General features: G+C 33.8%; 1 protein-coding gene across 1 annotated transcript in view; it reads right to left on the reverse strand.

Moving 5' to 3' along the window:
* The window catches only part of LOC142974919 (uncharacterized), a 65,119-nt gene that overhangs the window by 16,126 nt on the left and 21,593 nt on the right, over window positions 1–27,400 (reverse strand). Inside the window, exons 4-5 of the mRNA XM_076117489.1 lie at window positions 9,133–9,310; window positions 7,172–7,311 (exon numbers count right to left, since the gene is read on the reverse strand). Coding sequence (XP_075973604.1) covers window positions 7,172–7,311; window positions 9,133–9,310 — 318 coding nt within the window. The remainder of the gene's footprint in view (window positions 1–7,171; window positions 7,312–9,132; window positions 9,311–27,400) is intronic.

Here is a 27,400-nt window from a genome sequence, read left to right on the forward strand (position 1 = left end):
GATAGCAATTGTCATTGATCAAAACGGTAAAAAAAAACTGAGTGTAAATTCCACATCAAAAAAATTTCAAACGTCTTTCTTGTTTGATAGAGAGTGAAGAGTAAGTACTGTAAGTAGCTCGATTCTCTACCACTGTCTACCGACAACCGGCTAGCTATCGCGAAATCCTGCACGAAAATCTGATCAACGCCTCTAGCGAGCTCCGTAGGAACTATTTTGGCAGTACATTTTAGATGTCAAACTCTAGATACTCGACAGTATCAATTGTAGAGAGTTGCGCTACAGTTCACGACCAACTTTGACCTGTGTTTATAATTACATTTCTAAACGAAGAGTGTCTTCGTATTTATTCATAAAATTAAATGATTATTTCTGGGCTTTTCTTACACGTGTTATGTTTAAATATATAAGATAATTGTAGGAAGGAAAACCATTACACAAGCTAGCTCATGTGGAAAATTAATATTTACAGGAAGAAGCTTATTTGTAATGTAAGGTTGAAAGAATAATGTTACTTATGCTTTGATCTTTTAAACACATACTTAATAAAGCCGCCAGTGTCTGCTAAAAGAATTATGCTTTATACTTATTTTAATTTGGCACACGTTTTTATTTTGGTGTATTAAAAGAGGGACTGTAATGGAGGCAAATCGTAAAGAACCTAGAGTTTTGGTGGGCGTACTTTTGCTCAATAGTGGGACACAACAGGTGTAAATGTAATTGTAACTATCACTATTGTGAAATCGATATAAAACTGCACGCCGGATTATTATGTTAAACACGCAAAACTAACTTACAAAAGTAACAGCACAAAAGATAATATAAATAATTAAATACTATTATTAATAATTGAATAATTGTGTTCGCAATACAAAACGGTCTTCAAAATTTATCAAAGAGGTAATTGTTAAATACTATCTAACTACCAAAAACACTTACTAGGAAAAAATTAAGTTTTAAAAATTGACCAACGTTCAAGGAATTTCAAATGCCAACATTCCAATCAATGCTCACGTAACAAAACTAGCAAATAATTTCATTTTGCTGACAAACATTCTAGGAACATTACAACGATCAAAACAGTTACAGTTACACTACCTCCATACTAAAGTTACAAGCATTTATTCCAAAGCTCGTCTTTATTATTCGTCTCTTGCAGTATCAATATTAATTGCATTGAAATCTCTTTTAAAGAAGCGCAGTTAAACGTCGCTGTAAGGCCCGTAGCATACCTCCGGAGAGAAATGGAACGGAAGGCGGCTAGGTTTTCTTTTTCTTTTCAAACGGTGGCTTCTTGAAGGTAAATGAATATTTTATGTACTGTCCTTATATACTGAGTTTAATAGTTGGGGAAATCAGGCTTTAAGATAGTCTTTGTGGTGAGGCGTTTGTTAGAGCGGTTGGTTTTGTTACATTAGTAAGATTGTTGTTTTAAAACTTTGTGAAAAACATCCTGAATTTGTTTTGTGTATATTCAGCTGTGTTATTTAAATACAAAAAAATATATTTGTATATATACTTACTTATAGCATTTCATTTGTGTTGCTCAACATTAAGCAAATGTAGGCAACCGATATAATGACGACCCCCAGGTCATCATCTTATAGAAACTGTTCATCATCACAATTTATTTAAAAAAACTTGACCTTCATCGCTTAAAATACCAAGTTATCTATTTTAATATTTTCTCGAAAATAACTTGCTACCTCAAGTAAATTTTTATTCCCACTCGGGCAAAATTTGCTATAGTTATACAGGCCAATAGGTTGCATGCATGCTACAGTGAATTTGATTATAATAGTTACAATATTTTCTTTCAATTAGTCGTCAAATCAAATAAATCCCTATTCCTACTTGTATTTTATTACTACACTTGCATAACCAGTTCTCTTGTATTTATTCCATACAGTTGTACAACCGGCCTTACTCACGTAGAGGGCTCAGAGTGTCAAAGGTCAGAGGGTCGATTCTCGCTGAACAAATATTTGCGTGCTTTACACTGAAGTGGGCCACGGCTGCACGGATTGTGTTGGGAGGCCGTGTGTATCGCGAGTGTTGGGTACCGTGTGTATCGCCACTCATTTTAGATGAGTGGAACTTTTTGTTTCTGAATGCTTGTAGTAGTTTGTTTTTCTGTTCGTGTATTGATCTATATGGTATAGAAGGCAACAAAGTCAGAAATCTGTACGTTTTATAAAATAAATTGCTACTTTGATTGATTCAGCATACGTTGTCACAATTGAGCGGTCTTTGGAGTTAAAAGCGATCATACGTACTTTGCGTATCTAAAATAAAAAAAAATATAAAAATGATTGTAGCAATAGAACCATATTAAAAACTTAGACCTACTAGACTTTTACTTACTTAATGGTTTAAAATAGATGTGCCTACGCTTAGCCTAAAAGAAGAAGTACATAAAAATATTTTAGAATTTACAAGCTAAACTAAAACAAGTTACAGCAACAAACAATAGAGTTATATTATACACAATATTGGACAACCAATAAAACATACATACATTTTTTTTCCATTTAAAATCCCCCTTCCATATCACATATTTTGCATATTACCATAAGTTATCCCAACACACATAACATAATATAATATACAGCAATACACAGACACATTTTGACTGAGGTGAAGCTGTTTGCCCATTACCCGGACCCTTTGAGCCTCGTTTCCGATAATGTTATATCGAATCTGTCAATCAGTCCCGCAAATTGTCCACTTCCGAACGTTTCGGGGACAATGTTGTAACTTGTAGTTTAGATTTATGATGCCACTTATTAGGTGGTTGACAAATTTAGGAGGTAAAAGGTGATTTTGTAATAACAAAGGCTTAAATTGTTTAATGATATATATGTAGGTTGACGGCATAGACTAACAATGTTGATAACTATAATCCATTCGACCATTTTTGAATTCAGTTGCGCTATACTCTACCACTGATGACAATCGGCCACCGGCTAGCTATCGAGAAATATTGTATGAAAATCTGATACACGCCTCTAGACCTGCCTCCACCTGCGACCACGGCGAGTGCAACCTGCGCCGAAACGTTAGGCATTTTAAGGTAAAATGCGTGTTTTCGTTAATTCCCGTATTCTATTATACATTAAACATGCAACGCGAGAGTTTAAAAGTTATGAAAGTCTAAGTATATCTTTTTGTAGGTATTAGACAATTATGTCTAGGAAACGTCTTAATTGAAATGCTTGCATCTCTATAATACATTTTAGAATGTAATCATGCGTCTTTAGTCAGTCTTCAGGCACTGCATTATGGCAGGATGACGCTGCAAAACTTGTAGGGCTACAATAGATTAGACTAGAACAGCATCAAAAAGAACTGACATAACACGAGGAAGGCTGATTTTCAGAAAAACCTTTTATTACATAGCAGTATATTAATAACACGGGATAGATATTCTGCCTGTATGACTCAACAATGTATAGAAGTAGACTAATTAGATTAGTCTTTGAAAAATTATAGCCCATACCCTTATTTTGTAAGTGAACATATAAATGATCAATGCCTTTACCACTAGGTCAAAGTTGAAAAGCGGTCCAAAATTTATTATTCACGAAATACGGCTTTTCCTCACAAAAGACATCAATATTAAAGGAAAAACCCGTCAAGGAACAATGGAAGGTATAGAAATTAAAATAATATTTAACACAACAGGTTTCTGAATGGATTGTGTAATTTGTTTGATAAATTCTCTGATGCTTTGTGATGGAAGGTTTTAAGACGTTTTTACGTTTGGAACATTTGAAGGTGTCGTCAAATTCATTACTGAATATTTGAGAATTAATTCCTGTCGTTTTATTAAATTATTGTCATTCTTTCTTGTTTTTGGGTTGCTAAATCGAGATCTATTAATAAAGAAAGTGTAGAAGGGTTGAAGTGAATGGCATTTACGATTTGTTTAGATAACAATGTTAGTCCCTGTGTAATAGTGGATAAACCTTTTACGTGTATACATTTTCACCAAATGCATGTTTTTTAGTGAGGATATTTCAAAAATTTGGAAAATCTCGATGTTGCTTTGGACATAGGAACTGAAATCAAGAACACATGATCGACAGTTGCACAAATTGACGAACGTCGTCGGTTCGAAATTTATTACTCGTTTAAAAATATATACCAATATTTAAACCTACACAATGAATTGCCTCTGAGGCGCAAACAGTAGAGTTACGTATCCTGTTAATAGCAACAGACTGGTCCTTTAATACATAAGACTAACATTGTAAATAGCGAAACATTGGAGTCTTTCATACACCTCTATCGACACCTTTGGGTATAACAGATGTTATAATATGTATGTATGTATCAAAAGAAATAATCCACTTCTAACGTTCTCACACTATCTATAACAAACCTAGTACACGTACAAACTTTCATATTCCTTGAATATGTAAAAACTGACACACTTTCACATTCATACATAATGTACATACAAAAAGCTTCAGTACTGTGATATAGTGTTTTGAATATAATATAATAATGTCGCGTCTGTGTTCTGAAAAAAACTTGTTGAAACCACGGAGTGGAATAATGGAATAATTCCAATGTCACTTTGGAAATAGAAATGAATACTTCTATGCATAGTATTATTAGACTTTTTTTTTCTAGGAAAAGTATACGTAATAAATACAGTCTGATGATAATTTGGATTTTTTACTCGTATTCAGGTTAAACTTTTTTTCCATGCCTTAGTTATAAGTTTTTGGTATCATAGGAACAATTTTCGAAAAGTCTAAATTCTAATGTCCTCTATGATTTTTTTTACACGTAATTGTCCTACTGCTGACCAAGGGTCTTCTATCGAACTAGGGAGGGCTTAGCCATTTAGTCCACTATGCCTAGTGCGGGTTTGGGACTCTTTTGCATGCCCTGAAGAAACTGTACAAGCCTGCTATCAGACTATCAGGTAAAAAAAATCTCCAAATTGTATACTCTACTACTACAAACTACCAACAATCGGCCAGGTATCGAAGAAATTTTGTATGAAAATCTGATCAGCGCATCCATCGGGCGGCTTGGCAACTATTGCGGCAGTCACACTCCCGATAATCGACAGTTCTCGCTGTAAAAAATCGCGCTACAGCACTATCGGCATTTCAGTAACTTGATTGTCGTCTTTAAATTACTCTCTAGAATTTCAAGACCTTCGTTCTTAATTATAATTGATGTATAAAAGCGTTTTCTGTAGAAGACAGGTGTCAATAGCATTTATTAGTAGGCATTTCATTAAATGTCTCGGCAGTCAAAGGATTCCAGGCAAAATACTATTGGAATTTTTTGGTATAAAATTCTCAGTATCAACCCGAAGTTTGACGTACGATAAATGGTAACTGGTTCAATATCTATCACATACGTTTCATACATTTTTGGTTAAAAATTCGGATATTTTTGAGAAAATAAGGTGGATGATAATTTTTAACACTGACGCTGTATAAATAAAAGACCAATATGATATTTTAGCTGCAAATATCCATGCAGTCGGGACACATAAAAAGGCGTGTTTTTTTTAAGAGTATTCTTTCTGATATCTTCTCTGCCTCAAAAGATAATAATAAATGTGGTGAGACTACTAAAATACTATTCCGGTAGTTCCTTATACGATGCGTGAATGGAGCAAATTGGAGGGGAAACTAGAAAACTCCAGTGGCCCCTATTTCTCCCTACTTGAGGTCAAAACCTCTGCCTATTATAATTGTACACTAAAGATAATATTACACTCTATTAAATATAAGTGAAATACACTCTATTAAAAAACGGTGAAATAACGTAGACTAACCAAACGAAAAGAATAAAAAACACAAGTACCTTCACGTCTAACAAAACGACCTACAAAAGTGTCTGAAGAATAAAACTGCAGTACGCAAAGCCAGGCTCAATATTTAAGATGGCAATAATGATTGTGTTCAGTACTTGTGACGTCAGCAGCTCACGGCTATAGGTTTCCGATAAAAGAAACTGCGATACCTGTAAACTCAGTTTTATGTACTGTGAGAATGTTTACTGGGGTCTAGAATGCTTGAAGAGTTGTTATAAAGATTTTTAGTTATGGACGGAAATTGACGATGGATTAGTATTTATTGGTCGGGTTATAGATACATAATATTTAAAAGTATTATTATTATGCCTTCATTATATAGACGATATCATAAACGAGGAGTGAAATATGTGTCTTTGCCAGTAACCATATGGAAATCTAATTAAAAATTTCAGTAATCATTTCAGAACCATAATTATTATTAGACTTTACTACTGACAAATAGGCATGGCAAATTCGATAGATTTGTTGAAAATAGATACGTGCATATTTCAAGACACGATTTACGACAACGCAGTACTTGTACTTGTTACTAGAAAAAATGTAGCAAAAACCTCTATTCTCTTCGGTCTACTTAGGTATACCTTAAAATAGAATATATTACCAGTTTTCCCACAAAATTTCAAAGCACTTACATAAATTCAAAATTAATATAACGATCAAACGGAACAAAAACACGCACTGACGTTAAAAGTTTTGTTCGCAAACTTCGTATAAGATAAATATGTTTATGGCCGTCAGCTATTTGTTCTGTATACGGATGTTTGTTTATGATTCGCTTGTTTACATATACAGCCTATTATGAGAGAATTTTCCTGATGGAATATTATCAAGTGTGAGTTCTTTTGACAGTCTTTTGTTGAAAAGTTTAAGTTATCTAAACTGTCTGAAGCTTTGATATGAGGATACTTTTATATATGACTAGATCTTTAACAGAATAAACAATATACATCTCATACCACCATACTACAGTCTAATAAGCAGAGAAACTTGCAAGCAAGATTCACGGCAATCGATGGGATACAACATTTTTTTTTTTAATATCAATGGCATCATAATCTTTGGCCCTACCTTCCGAACTAGCGGTAAATTCACTTTCTGTATCATTGACTATCATAAGTGTCAGCATCTGACCTAAATTAATAAATGATTTCATTTTGATAAAGACCCGCAAGTTTATGCAGCTGACGGTAGCCACAACCTCTTCATTTTATAAATACTCAAGTTACAGACAAATCGAGCATGTCAAAGCTCGTTAATACATTATCGGACTACAATTTACGTCCATAGCATCGTCAGTTCTTTCTTATAATTCGTCGTTCTTACCTCCTGAGGCTCGGAGTCCACAAACCAGTCGATAATGGCTGCTGGTAGCGAGTAGTCAGACGTGCAGTTCACCAGCGCATTCTCACCCACTTGCAACATTGTAGGCAGACCCGTGATCAAAGGGTCATATTCTGGTAATACTGTAAAGAAAATATAAGCTTATAACCAAGTCTTAGTAGCGATATGCAAAAACTATTTGAAGAATTAGAATTCGAGGTCCTGCTGTTAGTTTCTTAGGAGTTAAGTAAATTGATTAATGTCTCCAGTCTACAAATTGATAGAATGGAATGGTAACTACTTAATAAGTAGTTGCAAACATAATTACAAGGGTAAGAAATACGTTTCTAAGCTTTCCTTAAATTATGATTAATAGTTCGAACTTTAATAATATGACAACGCAGTCTAGCTATGCATTGAAGAATGCAATTCAATATTAATAGACTTATTTTTATTTACTATTCCCAAAAGAAAACATCTAATGTTATTTTAAAAAGTGTTACCTAACATAAAACATGTCTGTTTTTCTGAACACAAACACGTTGTAACGTGTAAATGAAGCTTGTAACGAAACTTAATTGTACTGAATTTAAACAAATGGCTTGTTGAAAACCGCGCAAACGTTTAACAAACAAAATAAATCTAAATTGGATACCGTAATTGATGTTCCCAATAAAACGTAACGTAGTATTTGATCACTTGATTTAGATGTAATTGAATAAAAATATTTGAAGGCTTTTTTGAGGATAAAGGAAAATTTGCGATATGAAATTATGTTTACAAGGGATTAGACAGAAGCTTTTTACTAATCAAAATATTTTATGGAATTCTGAATTTTGGGTTATGTAAAGATTTTTTTAGTGTGTAAGTCGGCAACGTCCCGTCAGCGATTTGATAACAAGATAATATTGTCTATTGTTTCAAGGCATTATCAGGAATATTATAGCCTGTGACTTAGCCGAAGCCGAGAACTAGATATGTAGGTCCGAAGCAATTAAAAACTGAAACCGGTAATAGCTCGATCAAGTACGATTTTATAATTTAATCTAAGATAAAATAAGGCTGTTGTTATTTATGTTGAGCTACTACAAGCTCCAACGTTGCCATTGAATACGACCATCTTTCCCAATACCGAAATAGAATCTAAGGCCTCCCGTTTTCTCAATTAACATCCATTAGATGACGGAAGCTGTATAATATATAATAAATTTATATTTGTGAAATCAAAATAATGTTCCAATATAAACTTGCTTGAATGGTTATAATACGCGGATTACGAATTAATTGGCATCGGTTTAAAAATTAATTTCCAATCAGCCATGTTTACGTTATGTTAATTTCATATTCATTAAAGTATTGAATCAATATACTGTCATTTTATTAAGGTAGGAATAATATTAAGCCTGTCACATGGAGCTGTATTCAGCTTAAAATTATTTTGTACATTACTAAAACTTCTGTATAATTTTCTGTTACAGTTTCGTGGAACCCGGATTGAGGCGAAGGGAGCTATTGTGCCAGTTCCATTGAGTTGTCCCGTATTGAAACAGACTACAGGACACTATTTTGACGCTAATAATCCGATAGCAGCAATAACCAAAGGACTAGAACAGTGGTTCCCAACTAGACGGAAGTCAAAATATGGTCCACAAATGATTTTAAAATTTTAAATTTTCATGATTATTACACTTTATTTTTATATACCTACTTACATAGTGGTCCCTGCTAACAAGAATAAAATAAAAGTGGTCCCGGACTAAGAAAAGGTTGGGAACCCCTGGACTAGAAGACGGATGGATTTGGCAATCCCACTAAGCACCTCGTGTTGGAACAACTTCACTTCCATGATGGAAAGCTTATTTCTTGTCCTGAGTGTAAACTTTTCCTGCATCGTATCGGAGAAACTGCCATACTTTTTGTGTTAAAGGTCTCATTGAGATTTCAAAAATAGTACGAAGACTTACCAGCTAGAGTCATATTCGCCGAGCTCTTATCCACCGCGAACCTTGGTCCTTCGCTGGATACTTCACAGGTATACTTGGCGGTCCCCCTCTCTGGTCTGACGCTGATGGCACAGGCTCGCGAGTCACAGGAACTGTTCGTGATGAGCACGCCCGTCGCGTTGAAAGCCCGTGTTTCTAGCTGTGGACAAAAGAAAAGCTGTTAGTTGGGTTTATGAGAAGCGAAGATGGGAGATGGTCTTTTCATGGAAATCGGTGAAAATTGTTTACTGATACAGTCGATAATCATCATCAACTTCTGTTAATTATTTTATTTTATCTTACGCTTCTTTCTGTTGTTTAAGATTAACTTTAATTAATATTGAAGACAACATTTCGGTTGCATTGATGGTATTTTCGTTGCTACAAGCCTCTGAAATGCTATAAACCATAAAAGCATGTTGCAAAAAAGAAAAAACAGAAAAAAAGCAGAAAAGAAAAGCGATGTCTGCAAAAAAAAATTCTAGGCGCAGCTTTGAGTTTTTCTAAAGTTATTTTTAAAGAAAACATTATCATTCAGTCGTAACGCGACTCTCTTCTCACGACATCACAAAGATCTTGACACCAACTCAGTTCAAAATTAGATCAACGCCAATCAATGTACCCACATTATCGAGCCCCACCTAGAAACCTACATAGCACCTAATTATAAAACATAAATACACCGAATACATCGCACAGATTAACAGCCGAGTTTTAAAAGCCGTTGAAACGCACTCGTCTGCTCTCACACCGACCTCGTTTCAGAATAATTCCTAGAGATTCAAAAGGTGCCTCATAACAGGTGAAAACATTCTGTTTAAAAAATAACGTTTATACTTTATGGAACGTGAAACGTGTTTCGCTTTTGGCCTTTGCTTGGCCGTTTTTTGTTTATTTTATGTAATGAGCACGAGATAGGTTTTTCTACATGATTTTTTTCGGGTGTGATATATGCTTTCTTGCTTTTTAATGGGCTTGTTGTAGAGTAGGTTTGGGGAAGTTGATGTTTTTATTCCGTGTATGTTATCGGCTTTCTGACTGTAATTGGGATTAGTATATATAGTATTATACATTATTAAAGCATAATTAATGATGTTCTATTCTTCTAGTTAAAATAATTGTGCTGTAATATAGTTTCTAGTCTAGAAAATAAATTGTTATTGGGTTTGTAATTCTTAGGAAATGTTATCATGACATTATTCGCGTGGTTTCAGGTTTGAAACCCATCCACTGCATTACTAATGCTCTAATTTTATCCGAAAAGTATATCGGAAATTCTTGTAAAAGCAAAAACTAGTCTAGGAGACAATCTTACAAAATCACGGAATTTCATAAAACCATTTTCATTACTAAACCCGACGACAAATAAACATTCTCGTTATTGCCAAATATTTTCTCTGTCCAAAATTCAATAACTCGTAAATTGATTTAGGGTATAATAAGACTGAAACAAAGCATTCCTTCCACGAACCGGCTTTTGATTAAGAACGTTGCGGTTCACGATAAGACAGGCTACGGATGTTTTAGCTTAATACTCTTGTATGCAACAAGTATCTTTGTATTTTGACCCTAGGTAATTAGTTTGTTAAAATTTTACGAACATACAAAAAATCACGCCTTTTTGCCATAGAGGTAGATAGAGTGAAAAAAACAATTAATTACTGTATATAAAGGGATTATTATTAAGCTAGCTTTGGTTCCCGGTTTTCATTGACAGGGTATTTTAAATCTGAGTGTTATGTATTAATAAAAATCTTATAAGCCTGAAAGCATAATTTAGTTTGTCTTTTTACCACATTAAAGTGGCATAAAAGTTTTGGATTAAGTTTTCCCAGAGTGATAGATACAGAGTATAATGACACATTTCCGATGACATCACGATAAATCTTTTATTTCGGAGAATAGGGCATCACGGGACAATTTCCTACTACTATTGACCACCGGCTAGCTGTCGATAAAATAATGTATGAAAACCTGATCACCTAGCGAGTACCGTGGAAACTAATTCTTAAGAACATTTTGAATTAGTAAAAACGCTTGGCGCAGTGGCCTAAGCGGTCACCTTCTCGCAATGCAGGTGGGTTCGAATCCCACCCGGGACAAATCTTTGTGTGATGAGCACGAGTATTTGTTCTGAGCCTGGATGTCAATTTATCTATTTAGAAGTAAGTAAGTATATAAGTATGTATTTAGAAGTATATAAGTATGTTTATCAGTTATTTGGTTACCATATTACAAGCTCTGCTTAGTTTGGAATCAAATGACCGTGTGTGAGTTATCGAATGAAAAAAAAAAAGTCAAACTCTCGAACTATCGACTGTAGAAAATCGCGCTACAAGCTAAATGACCGATCATTGGCCAAAGCAAATCGAATGTTCTGTTACAGTTAAAAGATTCTATATTATTATGTAATCACCTTTTCATTTTCGAGTCTCGTGTTCAGCAAATAGAAATACCTAGGACGGTGAATTCTTAATTTGTTTTTACTTAAAACACGTGTAAACAATTCTCATTAAATTGTAGGTGTTTTCAGAAATTTGTTAAATGTTAAATGAGACATTGCTGGAATTTTGGAAAGTAGTCGTGTTTATGACGTCAATTGGATTTGTAGAAGATTTAATTGGTATCGCTTAGAATATTAAAGAATACACTTGCTGTACTATCCGTTTATTTTATACTAGCTGACGCGCGCAACTTCGCTTGCGTCACATGAGAAAAATTTTCCCCGTTTTTGTATCATTTTTCGTTGTTACTCCGCTCCTAATGGCCGTAGCGTGATTTTATATAGCCTAAAGCCTTCCTCGATAAATGGTCTATCTAACACTGAAAGAATTTTTCAAATCGGACCAGTAGTTCTTGAGATTAGCGCGTTCAAACAAACAAACAAACAATCAAACAAACAAACAAACTTTTCAGCTTTATAATATTAGTATAGATTTAATAATATACATTCATAAGACTGAAATACTATCGAGTATTGAGTTCGACGTTAAAAATGTACTTCAAAAATTGTTCCAAAAGCGCCTACAACAAGCGCTAATCAGATTTTCAATCATTTTTTTCGATAAGTTGCTCTATCCATAGACAATAGTAGTTGGAACATGTCCCACTTATTTCTAACTAGCTGACCCGCGCAACTTCGCTTGCGTCACCTAAGAGAATGGGTCAAAATTTTCCCCGTTTTTGTAACATTTTTCGTTGCTACTCCGCTCCTAATGTCCATAGCGTGATGTTATATAGCCTATAACCTTCCTCGATAAACGGGCTATCTAACACTGAAAGAATTTTTCAAATCGGACCAGTAGTTCCTGAGATTAGCGCGTTCAAACAAACAAACAAACAAACAAACAAACAAACAAACTCTTCAGCTTTATAATATTACGATTTAACCCAATTATAACAAACCAAATTTAGATTAGCGACAACAGCGAAATTTTCTTCAAATAGATGTGATGCCAGATAGAGTGTGAAAATATGTGATTTAAAGAAGTTAAATGCGTAGCATTCGTATTTAGCAATCCTATATGATAGGATGTATGGATGTGAAAGAAGCAAAATAAAACAAACACACGAAAGTACAAAGTGCAATCCCTATAAACGAAGCAAATATCGTCCTTTAGTCTCTGCCTACCCCTGCGAGATTATGTGTATGTGTGTTTGTTTTATCCCTCCAAAATTTAAGGTTTGTTATGTATGCTCTCTATCTGCCCCAGTAAGACATGTGCGGGATTTTATGAGTTGTACAATGTTCCATAATGCATTCAAACATACATAATATCACTCCTTCTTCCTATAGGCGTAGACAGAGAGAGCATAGGACGCCACTTGGAACGATCCTTACAAACTTCTCTTTCCTCATTTCCATCCATACATCTTGTCATATAATCTCCTTTATAACTCTAAGTATAAAATATAATCTAGGAAATCCCTACTCTCTCTTAAACTAGCTGTACATATCCCACTATATATTTATACCAGTAAATAACAATGCATATTCGGGCACACATAACGTCAAACACACTACACTCTTAAGTTCACGGCACTCGAGGCGAAATATCTACCGTCCAATGTTACTGCTTACCGTCTGCTCGTGTACGTAAAGGTGGGTACATATTAAGACACTAGCTGACCCGCGCAACTTCGCTAACGCCACATTAGAGAGAAAGAGTGATTTTTCCCCCGTTTTTGTAACTTTTTTTACTGGTACTCTGCTCCTTTTGGTTGTAGCGTGAAGATAAATATAGCCTTCCTCGATAAATGGGCTATCTAACACTGAAAGAATTTTTCAAATCGTACCAATAGTTTCTGAGATTAGCGCGTTCAAACAAACAAACAAACAAACTCTTCAGCTTTATAATATTAGTATAGATTAGTACAGATTTACGTGTAACATTCACAACGACCAACTTTCCATACAAAAAAGAGGTTCTAGAAAAAAGTGTTAGGGCCAGTTTAAAAGCTTATAGATAAATCATGCATCTAAGAGTCAAAATGACGATACTTTCTCAATACAGACAAAAAGATAAAAGCGAAATTAATTTTGGTGTTTATCATGGCAGTTATTTAGAATCTTGTTAATGATTGACTAAATGTCCGGTAAAGTTAGTAGTAGTAAAGGTAGTTTCAAAATTCCGCATTGACAACTTTCATTTTGAAAAAATATATTATATATATTTTTTATTACAAAAAAAATGTCTTAAAGTTTTAAAATAGTTATCTGCTATCTGATTTTTCTGAGTATTTTGCCTCAAGTGAATGCCCTAACGTGTACCCACCTTAAAGATAGGTGGACTAAATAATTCAACTGTGAATTACGATCCACCCCGAATATACGTTAAATGTTTCAAAACCAGGAGTTTTATGCGCGCTCTCGGATTACCCTGCGAAAACTGAGAACCTTTTCAGATTAAAGTTTTAAATTGAATGATAGAAAAAACGGAATACCAATTGCTACTTTTAAAGCAATTATTATCTGTTTTCGTATACATTTGAAACGGTTTTCAGTATAAAGAAATCTCCGTGGCGGAATAGTTTAGGTCGCCACGCCGAAGCCATTGCGTTGGGAGATCGTGGGTTTGATTCCCACATGGAGCAATTATTAATTGTGCGATCCAGAAATAATTGTTTTGGGTCTGGTTGTGCTTTGTGTCCGTTATTTGTATGTTTGTAAAAATCCCCGCCACACAAGATCAATTCTTAGTGCGGGAGTTGTCTTTTTTAAAACAAGAAAGAAAGAAAAAAGAAAAAAACTAAATGATTCCTATTTTATTTCTTCTATCATATATATTTTACTCTTTAAATACGTTTCTTAATGCAAGACAAAATTACATCGAGATTTTTTTCTGCGACTACCATCATGAGATCAAAAATTCCTAAATCTAGCCAAATAATTTAATCTTCATTTATTTTTATTTTAATCTTCAAATTTACATAAAAGTTCGTAAGTATGAACTTATGAACTTTTAAATATATTTTTTATGTTGTTGAACAGTATTTGTATGTTGAAATTATCAAATAACATTATTACAGAATACGATTCATTCTGTAATAATAACTAAATGAAAACTTCAAAGAAACATTGTACAATATTTAAAATAGGCAATTACATATTTCAGTAAAAGGTTACTCTATCACAACCTACATTATGTATTCTAAAAATTATATTTTTAAATGTACACATTCAAAGCAATTTTAAAACTAATCTGTAATTCTTTATTGTTAGTTTTGAATTATAAACTCGATGATCGTTATCTACCACGCAATGAATAAAAAATTTTATATTTTTTTCTTTTTATGTTAGCATTAGTATATTATGAAATGTCTGCGATATAATTTAAATACAATTATTATAATTGTCGATAGATAGATTTGTTATATAACTATCTGAGTCAGAAAGTTCCACAGACTTAAAGTTTTAAAGATCCTTTCAACATGTTGTTATTTTACGGTTAATTTTTGAAAAGAACCTCATTATGGTTTCACCACCGGTATCCATAACCTTTAGAAACAATGGTAGTGGTGCGACTACCTAGATCAGTTCGATGTGGTAGCGTCAATATTGATATTTTTAAAGCAAAAATCTGTTTGTTTCGTGTTCCCGAGTTAACTGTTGAACCGATTTTGTTGAATTATGGAGATATTGAAATCCGGTAATCAACCATAGTCTACTTTTTTCCAAAATCTATGCTTAACCCTGAAATTGGGAAATGAATTTTGTATGCGAGTGAATCGCGTCTGTCCTAGTTTTAGTATGAAAAATGAAAATATATTTGTTCTAAATAAACAAGACACGTAATTTTCTAGGCTCTAAAACCTCACATTACTAATTAATAGTCAAACATGTTCTACGTTATTTTATTCCGACGACATCAAAGCGGTATTTTTCCTCGTTTTTCAACTAAATACCTTTAAATGTTCCTGATTAGTGACTGTGTACGTAATGAGGCATTTTATTTAGTCTCTTTACTGTTCGTTTATTTCTATTTCTGTTGAATAAATAGAGGCAGGGAATTTGAAACGTTTCTTTAGGTCTGTTTTGTGTTTAGTGAAAGATGTTTGAAAAAAGTTCAATGGAAGGTTTTGTGTGGGTTGTTACAGAAGTATATTTTTAGGTTATTTAGATATGTTTTTTCTTGTACAAACCTTAAAAGTAAATATTTAAATTAAATTTAAACAAACACGTGAACTATCAGTCTTTAGATTCCATTTGTAAAATATTAACAATAATAATATCAGAAATTTTCAACAATATTCTTTTCATGAATCAAATAGATGTTTGTAATACAAACGTTTGACACAGTAAAACTGAGGTAATAGTATTGCCGCTAGCCGATCTTAAAAATAATTATGGCTATTTTTGCATAAATGTTACTGTGAACTATATTGTATGCGGTTCCAGTGTGATTTCCGGAACACCTTTCGAATTGCAACACAATAACAGGCCCGAGTTAGTGACATATCCGGCGTTTACCAATATTCCCGTTTACTATTACCCTATAACATCAAGTTGCAAAAATCTCAACATCATCAGCCTGTTTAAAATTCAGTAGCGCTATTTTTATGTTCGGAATCGAGTATAGAGACTTTCACTATCTAAATAAAGTTACAGTTAAATTTTTATTAACTTTATCTACAAATAAAAAAAATGGCTAGCAGGTGGTCGATAGTAATACAAAATCGTCCCTTAGGCACATGATACTTTACGTCACTTATAATTCGTACAATTTCACTTATAGCGGGAGTGACAATATGGCTGCTAAAATTTTCATCAGCCATTATTACCACTCTATTAACCATAAGGTACCCACAAATTCTTACAAAACTAATCAACTTCACTTACAAACCCATTCAGTATCAAACTAGACGAATCAATGAAGCACTGATTCGAGTTGGCAAAGGCTTTCAAACTGATTTCGGCCTTTGCGTATTCAGTCCGTGTCTGAATGAAGTATACAGGGTGTAACTCTTGTTCTGCTCTACATGCGTTTCCTTTGATACGTGTGTGTTATTATTGTTGTAGAAATTTAGTTCAACTACTGCATAGAAACGATTTCCTTTTGATATACATGGACTAAGTATCGAGAAGCTACAGAGAAATGTTAAATGCAAAATTGTTCAGAGGCTTGTTACCCTACAACTTTCCCTACTACTTTCGACTAGCGACAACTGACTAGCTATTGACAATTTTTTTTAATGGAAATTTGATTAGACTACCTCTGCGGCGTAGTGGTTAAGGTCGCCACGCAGATACCATTGCGTCGATATGTCGTGGGTTCGATTCCCACACGGAACAATTATTTGTGGATCGCATAAATAATTGTATCGGATCTGGGTATACTTTGTAAGAACAAACATACAAACAACGGACACAAGAAGAATTCCTAGTGCTGTAGTTGTCTTTTTTAAAAACGAAAACGATAAGCGCCTCGTGAGGCTACCATAGAAATTATTTTTTACTACATTTTAAATGACATACTCTCGAAACTTGATAATTAAAACTGGAAATCCAAAAAAAATCTTTAAATACCACAAAAATAAATATTTATTGTAAAACGGATATGAAAATCGTAACTACTTTGTTGTAAACAAGCAAAGGTGGTAGAATACGATGACTTAAAATGACGACTTCTAAAATGTCTAAGCTTTATTGATGTTGAAACTCATTGAAAGTAGAATTTTGTAGGTCTTTTTACCATATATTCTATACTTTTAAATATATAGCAGTACAGCTACAAAACTGGACGTCAGATGCGTTCGGTTTCATAACTGTCAAAGCTTTGAGGTGAAACTCAATTAGTTAATGGAGTAAGGTCGGCACGCTTTAACACTGTTGTAACTATTTTTAGAGAGTTTATTACATTTTATACTGAACTACGAAAAATGTTGACCCATTACTGACCTACTGTTACTGGTCCCTTGAGTTCATCATGTTGTAAAGTGCAGGTATGAAAACTGCATATTATTATGAACTGTTTTAAAGAACTCTGGCATGCAAGTTCACCTTTTTTTCGTTACCATAATATTATTATCTTTATAATTCACAATGAATTGTAATACAAGCATATAATTTCGATAAGTCATCGTAAACGTGTGTATTTTGGATTTCTTGGTCGCTTGTGCGTAAAACTATGAAAAAACTATAAACAGAACAAATAGGTGTCTCTTCTATAGGCAAGGATCATCCACGTCTTCTTAGTTACTTAATATCAAGTGAGATGGATACAAATATTGTTATTGTCCGTAATCCTAATACATTTTTTTTTCAAATATGTCTGTTAGAGTTACTCATTACGTCGTAAAATATGATTTAATAAGCTTTGTTTTACCAAAATGTTTATTCTTCGCACAATAAATTAACCTTTACTAAACTTATTTTGTCTTTACCGGTTTTTTATTATATATACAAAAAATATTATACCATTTCATAAACTCTACAGTCATTAGCATAAATCAGAGAACAATAAAATGTCTCCAAAACCTACTAACACAAATTACTTCTCCTATCTGTACTCAATTGAAAAAAACAAAATGAAAAACTCACATTACGAATTTTACTGAATATATTCGGGTTAACGTTAAAATGGCGGGCATCCTGTCACAGCCGACATAACTCACTTCAAATAAATCTCACGATAACTGTAGATAAGTCCCACATATATATAAAACTTCGTCGCCAGGGACCCCGCAATGGTGCGGGCTATCTGAATAAAAATCACATTAAAAATGGTCGGAACGAGCCAAGTTTCAAACTATATTGTTATTTAATACTCGGATTATTCTCGTGGCGGAATAAATAAGGGTGTTTTTTTGTTTAAAGGCTGTAAGTATGTATAATGATAAATAATTATAGGTAATTAATCGTCTCCCACGTAAGTGATTAAGAATAAAGGCTCAGGCAATGCAATAATGATTTATCAAAGTTATATTCCTAAAATGTATAATAATAATAAATATCAACGGAAAACTCACACATGGTCCTTTGATTCTAAACTAAGCAGATCTTGTACTATGATAACCAGACAACTTATAAATACAGATAATTTAAATATACCTACATATACTATAATACAGTGGAGTATGATTGTTCCCTTCTTTTTTGAGGTCGATTACTACACAAGTTATCGAAAAAATCGTAAGTAAACCTTACATAGCTAAAAGTTCTTAGGACAGTTCTTGGAAAAATGTGAAGTTCCAAAGCCATATCTTCTTTTCCAGCATTACCGCAACGGATCTCTTTCCTTTCGAGTGTAGATCGGAGCAGTAAATATTGTACGTAAAATATACATAGATTATGGGGATTTGTGAATTCTGTTATATGCTTTGACAACCTGAAGATATTCCACGAAACCATTACTTTGTAATATCTGCTTAGTAGCTCATCCACTCATGTGGTAACAGATCAGTGTGAATGTGCTTGTTACTAAGCAAAGATTTATGTGTTTTTGCAACCGAAAGACAGAGTTTGTATGAATCAAAATTAAACTGTCACTAGGCTACTATCCAAATAGCTGATTTATGAATCATTTACGTATTATTTTGGCGAGCATCGTTCGTTGTCTTTTAAGGACTAAATAAATACAATTTTCATTCTATAATCCTTAAATTTACATCCAATGAAGTAACAAATGTTACTTTAGATGTTATTAAAATAACTATTAATAAAGTTCACTCCATTAAATAACGACTTGGCTTTCATGTTTAATGCAAAATGTCATTAAAGAAGTGAAAAATTCAATAAAACTGCTTCATTCAAACTTCAAACTCATGATTGAATGTCAATTGCAGCAACATCTAATAATAATTTCATACATAACTTTCAAACTTTTGCTTTTCATACTTTTAATGTAAATAGTTTACAAAAATATTAAAGGAATCAATTACTTTTAGTTTACGACCTCTAAATCAAATTAGTAGGCGCCATTTTACTTTATTTGCCTGAATATAGCAATAGACTGCGGGCAACGGAGACGTCAACGACGTTCTTCCGTTCACTCATTCTTACTGTTACTGTCTGTTACTGAATTCAGATGTATTGACAAATAATCATAGTCTTATAACCACGATCAATGCATGCACATTTACCTAGAAATATCATTTATTAATATTTAGAAGTATATAAGTATTTTTATCAGTTATTTGGTTACCATAGTACAAGCTCTGCTTAGTTTGGCGTCAAATGGCCGTGTGTAACTCACAATCCAATGTCCAGGTCCAATTATATTGATTTATTAAAAACTATTTATTACAATTTACTTATTTGTCAATTTATCTATAAAAGTATATATTTAAAAGTTAGTTAGTGTGTGTGTGTTTTTTTGTGTTTGTTTAGTTATTTGGTTACCAAAGTACAAGTTCTGCTTAGTTTGGAGTCGAATGACCGTGTGTGAGTTGTCCAATAATATTTATTTATTAAAAAACAATCACTGCATCTCAAAAATTACTAATCAATAATCGTTTCAAAAGTTCTAAAACAAAAATCGTCGCGGTCCATTATGCGAGCTCACGAACTGGCCAATCTATTGGCACGGTACTGAAGACAAATATCGTACTACCCGACTCTTGCCAACGTGGAAGCACCACGTACGAGAGCTACTTTATATTGTGTCAGATTGGTTACACTTGAAATGTTACAAGTGAAACTGCCAACCGGTGGCAATTTACTACCTTTGTTACCTGCTGATAACGTGGTTTTGGGTTTGATTTCCGAGTCGGAAAGCATTAATTGGTTATCTACTTTTTGATAGAATGTTATTAATATGAATTTTGAAAACCCATTTATTTTGGTACAAGTGTGCCCACATCTTGATTTAAAGCATCAAGGAAATAAAAAAAGCATGCGGAAAATAAAAAAATCATGCACTTAAAAAAACGGAAAAATAATATTAAGCATTATTTTGAATTTTATGGTTTTATCTGTTGTTAGAATTCTTTTTAAAAGGAATCCGTCTTGAACAGATTAAATCGTTAATATATTATAAGTATAAATAGGTAGCTTATTTCAAAACCAACTAAACATATAAGCTATATAACAGTAAATAATTCTCGCATCTCCATCGATCATATGCAGTACAGGCCTATAACATCTGTGACTGACATTTGCTACGGTAGCAACTGACCGCCTGAAGGCATACATTCACATCTGAATAACGGTACCAACTGTTAGCTGAATGTAGTTTACCTAGGTTATATATCTGTCAATGAGACCACATAGGTACAGTGAAAGTAATATATTCTCGAAGTAAATGGTAGTATTTTATGTGTAGTATATATCGCTCCTTCAATGCAAAAGGGCCACAACTCAAAAAAAAATGAAAATCGTTTTATTGCAAAAATGACACCTGAACCGACTATATTTTATAGTAAAAAAAAACCCCCATCATTTTTGCTTATATTATGGCTGCACTGACTTACTGCCCTTTTTGCATTAGCTCACTTTGACAGGTAATGTCAGTGCAAAACAGCCACTTTGCGAGTTGCGCCCGGATATTCAACGCAAATGCTCGTCAGTTGCATGAAAAAGTGCCACAATCCAAAATATGTCTGTGTTGGGTGCAAAATTTCAAGTTAATGTGACTATATTTTACAATACAAAACTGCCATATTTTGGAAAACGTCCTTTTTGCATTCTAACTATAGTATTTGTTACCATATTTTGTAATACAAAAGTGCCATATTTTTGAAAACGACCGTTTTGCATTCAAACACTAGTATTTGTTATTATATTTTGTAATATAACAGTAGCATATTTTGAAATACGTCCCTTTTGCATTAAATTATTGTGGAATAAATAATCATTTTTAGCGTGCTAGAATGGGAAGGCCAGAAATATGACCAATTGGTATGATAATAATTTTAGTTTTCGTTACAATTTTAAAAATAAAATAATACATTTTGATGCAGGCAAAGTAAAGAGGCACCCTTTCCTTTCAAATTCCTCTTTCAGGGGCAAGATCCGACCAGTCCTTTTCAAATGCGTCTAGGTCATCCCGCCATCTCCATTTAAGTCTCCCGCGTCTGCTATGACCATCCTCTGGCATCCAGTTGGTAGATATGCGGGTCCACCTTTCCGAATGCATATGGATAACTAGCTGACCCGCGCAACTTCGCTTACGTCACGTAAGAGTCATATTTTCCCCGTTCTTGTAACATTTTTTACTGGTACTCTGCTCCTATTGGTCGTAGCGTGATGATATATAGCCTATAGCCTTCCTCGATAAGTGGGCTATTTAACACTGAAAGATTTTTCAAATCGGACCAGTAGTTTCTGAGATTAGCGCGTTCAAAAAATCAAACAAACAAACTCTTCAGCTTTATAATATTAGTATGGATGTGGCCGGCTCAGTTCCATTTCAGCCAGGCGGTCTTCTCCCTTACATCGGCTATGCGAGTTTGGGAGCGCAGTATAGAATTTCGGACGTGATCTGTTCTTTTGATGCATAATATACTATGCTCCATCGCTCTCTGGCTCTTTCTGGTTTTCCGTAAGGGACCATGTTTGGGCAGCGTAGGTAAGGACGGGTAGTAGGTATAAACATGTCGACGAGCTTTCACTTCAGTGACAGTGGAAGGTTACCCTTCATTAGCTCTTTCCTGGACCAGGATCTCTTTCAGGCACGTTTGTCTAACTCTTTGTCCCGTCGGTTGTTAAAAGAGGTTATCTGGCCCTAGCAAGTGTACTCGTCGACATAGTCTATGACGTGCCCATCTACCTCGACCCTACGTTTTGTGTTGTTGGTCATAACCTGGGTTTTTGTACGGTTCTTACTCAGTCCAATCTGAAGGTTTGCCGTGCTCAGATCTTTGAGCATTTATTCGAGTTCCGATGCCGAAAAAGAGAAGAGGACTATGTCATCTACAAAACAATGGTTTGTTAACTGTTTACCACTTACAACTATGCTTTTGATTGCCGTAACACCGCCAGGCTCCTGAAAATTTCTCTGAGGGTGCTGGTAAATAATTTGGGAGATAGCGGGTCTCCCTGTTTCACGCTTGGAAAGATATTGTTGTCTATTGCTTTGATGAGTTTGATGTATGAAGGTTCGATTCTACATAGTATCTTTAAGTAGGACTTGGATGGAGTGATGATTCTATGGCGGAATGAGTAATGCTGTCAAAAGCTTTGGAATAATCCACGAATGCTAAATATAAAGGCTTATAAAACTCAAAAACCTTTTCTATTATCTTATTTCTTTAATACTCCTGCTGCACTCAGTCTACTCGTCACGTTACCCATTGATTGATGATGATGATTGATGTTTAATTTTACTAAATAATGAAAGTTACGCACAAAGTTGATCTCAATAATTTTACTTACTTAATAAAAAGTTAAGATTTTTTCATTTAGATTGTTTAATACAATGTTTTCCTGGTCTATTCAGTTATGGTTTTACTTAGTAATTATTATTAAACTTTTTGATACGGTTTTTTTACCAAAAAAGTACAATTAACCATTTTTATTTGTAAAACTGTGTTTAATTTTTGACATATTTCTCATAATATTGGTTCAAATTTTGAATGCAAAAGGGACTTGTATGCTTTTTTCTCTTAATGGGTAACATCTATTACAAAGTTTATTTTGTAGAAAGATAGAGCTAAAAAATACGCATCTAATGATATATTAACATCTTATATTTAATAAATAAATATATGAAATGTTATAAAAAAACGGTTTCAAAAATTTGTTTTGGCTCTCCTGTAAAATTTATAGATTTCGATTTGTGGCCCTTTTGTATTCAAGGAGCGATATGTCATGGAATATTTTTATTTAATGTAAGTAAAATAGATTCTGGGTTTTATACAGGACAAGTTTTCCATTAAAATTTCGATAGTTATATTTTTTAACTTAGCGTATTATTTATCTAGGTGGAGTAGAGTTACAATACTGGTAATAAATACGATTATTTTATTCTGAAAAGTAAACAATTTAAGAGTATGCAGTCTATGTTAATAGAAAAATATAATCGAAAAAATATTTGATGGATTTAAAAGTCTTAAGTTTTCATTTCACGGATTCTGCTGTAGTCTAACACAAATCTAAAACAGACTATATGTATAATGTATATACTCTCTTCAACGTCACATAGAATATTTACTTCTCCAATATAGAACAAACGCCTCAAAGAAACCACACTTTCTCAAAAATATAATAAAACATTTGCGTGTCTAGTATTTTCCTTCTCATAAAAAACCTTTCATATCTCCAGCAAGGCTCAGTACAATGATATACAACTTCAATGATGAAAAAATAAAGCTGTGTACAAAATTTCGGCACCCTTGTCTCACAAAGTTGTCCTACAGTTTCGCTTACATTATTTACGCGTAAGTGCAAAAAAATGACACTCATTTATTCGTTACCACACTCTGGACAGAATTTCGGGAACAATTTCATGAAGTTGTTGGCGAGGTTATGTAAAATGTAAAAAATATATTAAAGCATTATGAGCGGCGTGCTTTTAGCAATATTGTTCACAATAAAATTCCAGGTAGAGGGCCTTTAGTTAACCACGCTGGCCAAGTGCAGGTTGGGGACTTAGTATACTCTCAAGAAATGTGTTTAACAAGTTTTAGTTATGGAAAAAATCATTAGCATATTTTGTCTTCTCCGTTATATCATGTGATAGTTTGACAATAAGTGAGATGTTTAATTAAGGCAGAGGTTAAAAGGCAAAAGCGGCTGTAAGAATTCACCTCTTAGTTAAAGACTATTGAACTATAAAGGAAAAAAACTAAACAAGAAAACGATCGCGTAAGACTGTGTGACCAATTTCCCAGCAGCATACATGCAGTCAAAGTTACTAAGTTCCCCTTGAGCTTGTTTTAACGAATGGTAAGTCGTGTTACGAGTTGACTGTTCTTGTTACGTTTGAGCATCTTATGTTACTGTGCTTGAATTAATGGTATTTTAAACAGATCTTTGATTTATTTCTCCTTTTGTGCTCATTGTTAAAGGATTCTCTTAGGAATCTGAAGTCTAAACTATTGAAAATTAAATTTGCCTGTTATATACAAAAGTGTGGGCAAAGGTGTATGAATAACACCCACATTTCACTATTGGCAATGTTAGTCCCATGCGACAAAGAGCGAGCAAATTGCTATTTACCGAATACGGAACTTAATTTCGGGCAAGTAATGAGAAATTCTAATAGAAATTAGAAAATATAGAATAATACTATGTCCAACCCTAGTCGCATTCACTACCGCGAAACAGAGACAGTCTACAATTACATATATACAAATAATCACGTCATTATCCCATAGGGGTAAGCAGAGACCAGAGAACACCATTTGCTAAATCTCTTCAAACTTCTTACTATACATCTTGTCATACGTCTAACATTGAAATATATAAATAGAAAACATTAAATGTAACAATATAGCCGACATCAATTACATCCATTTGCAAATTACCTCCGGGACGTTTCATAAAATATAATAAATTAAACTAATTTCACAACCACTAACTAACATACTAATATTTCATTAACTAATTATTCATAATGCAATTTTATACAGTGTTCGTGTAATAAACAGTAATGGCGCCTATCCTCTCGACTAATGGAAAGACAAGCCCATGGTTGTAAAAAATGTAGTTTGTTGTATTAAAAGTAATTGTCATTAGGTCAGGGTATCAGGGTGTCATTACATGGGAACATCAGTTGTGCAATTCTGTATAATCTGTACTGTTGAGTATCGAGAGGTTGACATTTAGAATGTATGGTTCCTACGACGCCCGTCAGAGGCGCTGATCAGATTTTCACACAAAATTTCTCGATGACAACCCGGCTGTCGGTAGTCGGTTGCTGTAGAGAATCTACGACTTTGTAGCTTAGAGTAAATAAAGAAACTAATAATTTTCATTTAGCCAATTCAAAAACTGTTAATCAATCGATAACACAAAACTAGAGGACAGTCCTAAGTACTTTGAGTACGGAATCCTAAAAAATAATTTATTTGGAAACAACTTTGTGCTGTAATTTGTAATATAGTGCATCGTTTCCAGTCTACCTTAATATTGTTGATTTCGCTACTGAATTCGGTCTTCCAAATCTCTCTGTGTAATAATCAAACCAATATATTTTCTTTTTTTTCAGATCTGGATTCAAACAATGGATGAAGATAAAATTAGGTTGAATGCTGATTGAAAAGTCTTATAATAACTACGAGTTCTACGGCCTACAAGAAAGAAAACAATCTAATGTTTTGATTGATTAATAAAATTTATAAGTGGATTTATTATCAATTTATCATAAACATGCCAAAGAAAAGCATAGGGTCATTAACCTATTTTGATGTATTTGTTTCCCAAGTTGGTACCACTCAGAACAAAACACATTTGTATTGCGTAAGTATCTGAATCGAAACTTACTAGTCGTTATTTAAAATAGCATTAAGTTAATATATTCAAATCAGTAATTGCAGCAATAAGCTGGGGATGAATTCTATCTATGAATCTGTGCGAATAGGTATAGAAAAAAAGACATTCGAGCATTCTACATGCGACTTCAACAAACGCAAGCCACTAGAGCAGTGATAGCCGAGTGGTGTAAGTTGACACTTTCCACGCAAGTGAGGCAACACACCAATGACTTTTCGAAGTTATGTGTGTATTAGAAATAATTATCACAAGCTCCAACGGTTATGGAAAACATGGTGAGGAAACCTTGCACGCCTAAACTTTGTTAAATACGTTTATTGAGGGCATACAGAGTCCCCAACCCGCACTTGGCCAGCGTGATGGACTCAAGGTCTTACCCCTCCCTTATTACGGGAGGAGACCCTTGCCCAGCAGTGGGACATTAATGGGTTAAATTTATGATTATTTATAATCTTCCTTCACAAACAAAAGCAGAGCTAACTATAGCGGACAGGCCAAAGATTACTTTGCCTTCTAATCATATACCAACCGCTGATTGCATCCAAAACTCTGAACACGAATAAATTTCATTCTCCTAAGAGGCTTACCTACTCGATATTACTCAAATAATTTTACTTATTAAAATTTAAATGAACGTGCAAGAGCGTTACCCCATCCGTTGTTCACGAGATATTATATTATAATGACAGCACTTAGATGAAAATTATCTCAGAATGCCTCTTCGGTGTCTTCGCATTTAAGTCTTAATAACATTTACGCACGTAATATTTTAAGCTTGGAGAAGCTGGTACTCATAAAACTTAGTAAACCATGGCGAATGTAAGATGTTCTTGGATGTGAGGAGTATAGTTCAAAAACTTAGAAGAGAGTCGTGCACTGTCTATGTGGGTTACAATGAATAATTAGGGAAGTTTGTAAGGATCGTACAATGTGTCATTCTTTTGTCTCCAACTACCTCTATAGGAAAAGGCCGTGATCTTACGTATGTATAATGAATATCTTTTTCTAGTGTTAATGTTTCAAAAATAATGTAGTAGTAATATGAAACAGACCATGTTCAGCTCCATGCGTCTGCTAGACATGTTCATACTTTTTAATCTCAAAAAAATGCAGGGTTCTCTAGTTAATTACTAGCATACTATACTTAGTCGAATTCATGTACTGCAGTATACAAGAACTGTATTTTTGAATCCTTAAATATGATAAAAATCCATTATAGTGCGAAGTGCATGTGCATCTAAACATGATTCTTTTTTTTTGTATGTTGCAAAAGCATGTTGTACAAATATAAAAATGTTGCCCGGGACTCCTGACGAGAGTAGGGGAAGGTCAAATCTTGAGTTCTTGCACGCTAGCTAAGAGCTATTTAAACAACTC

This window comes from Anticarsia gemmatalis, chromosome 8 (genome assembly GCF_050436995.1).
Source record: "Anticarsia gemmatalis isolate Benzon Research Colony breed Stoneville strain chromosome 8, ilAntGemm2 primary, whole genome shotgun sequence".
Classification (NCBI taxonomy): Eukaryota; Metazoa; Arthropoda; class Insecta; order Lepidoptera; family Erebidae; genus Anticarsia; species Anticarsia gemmatalis.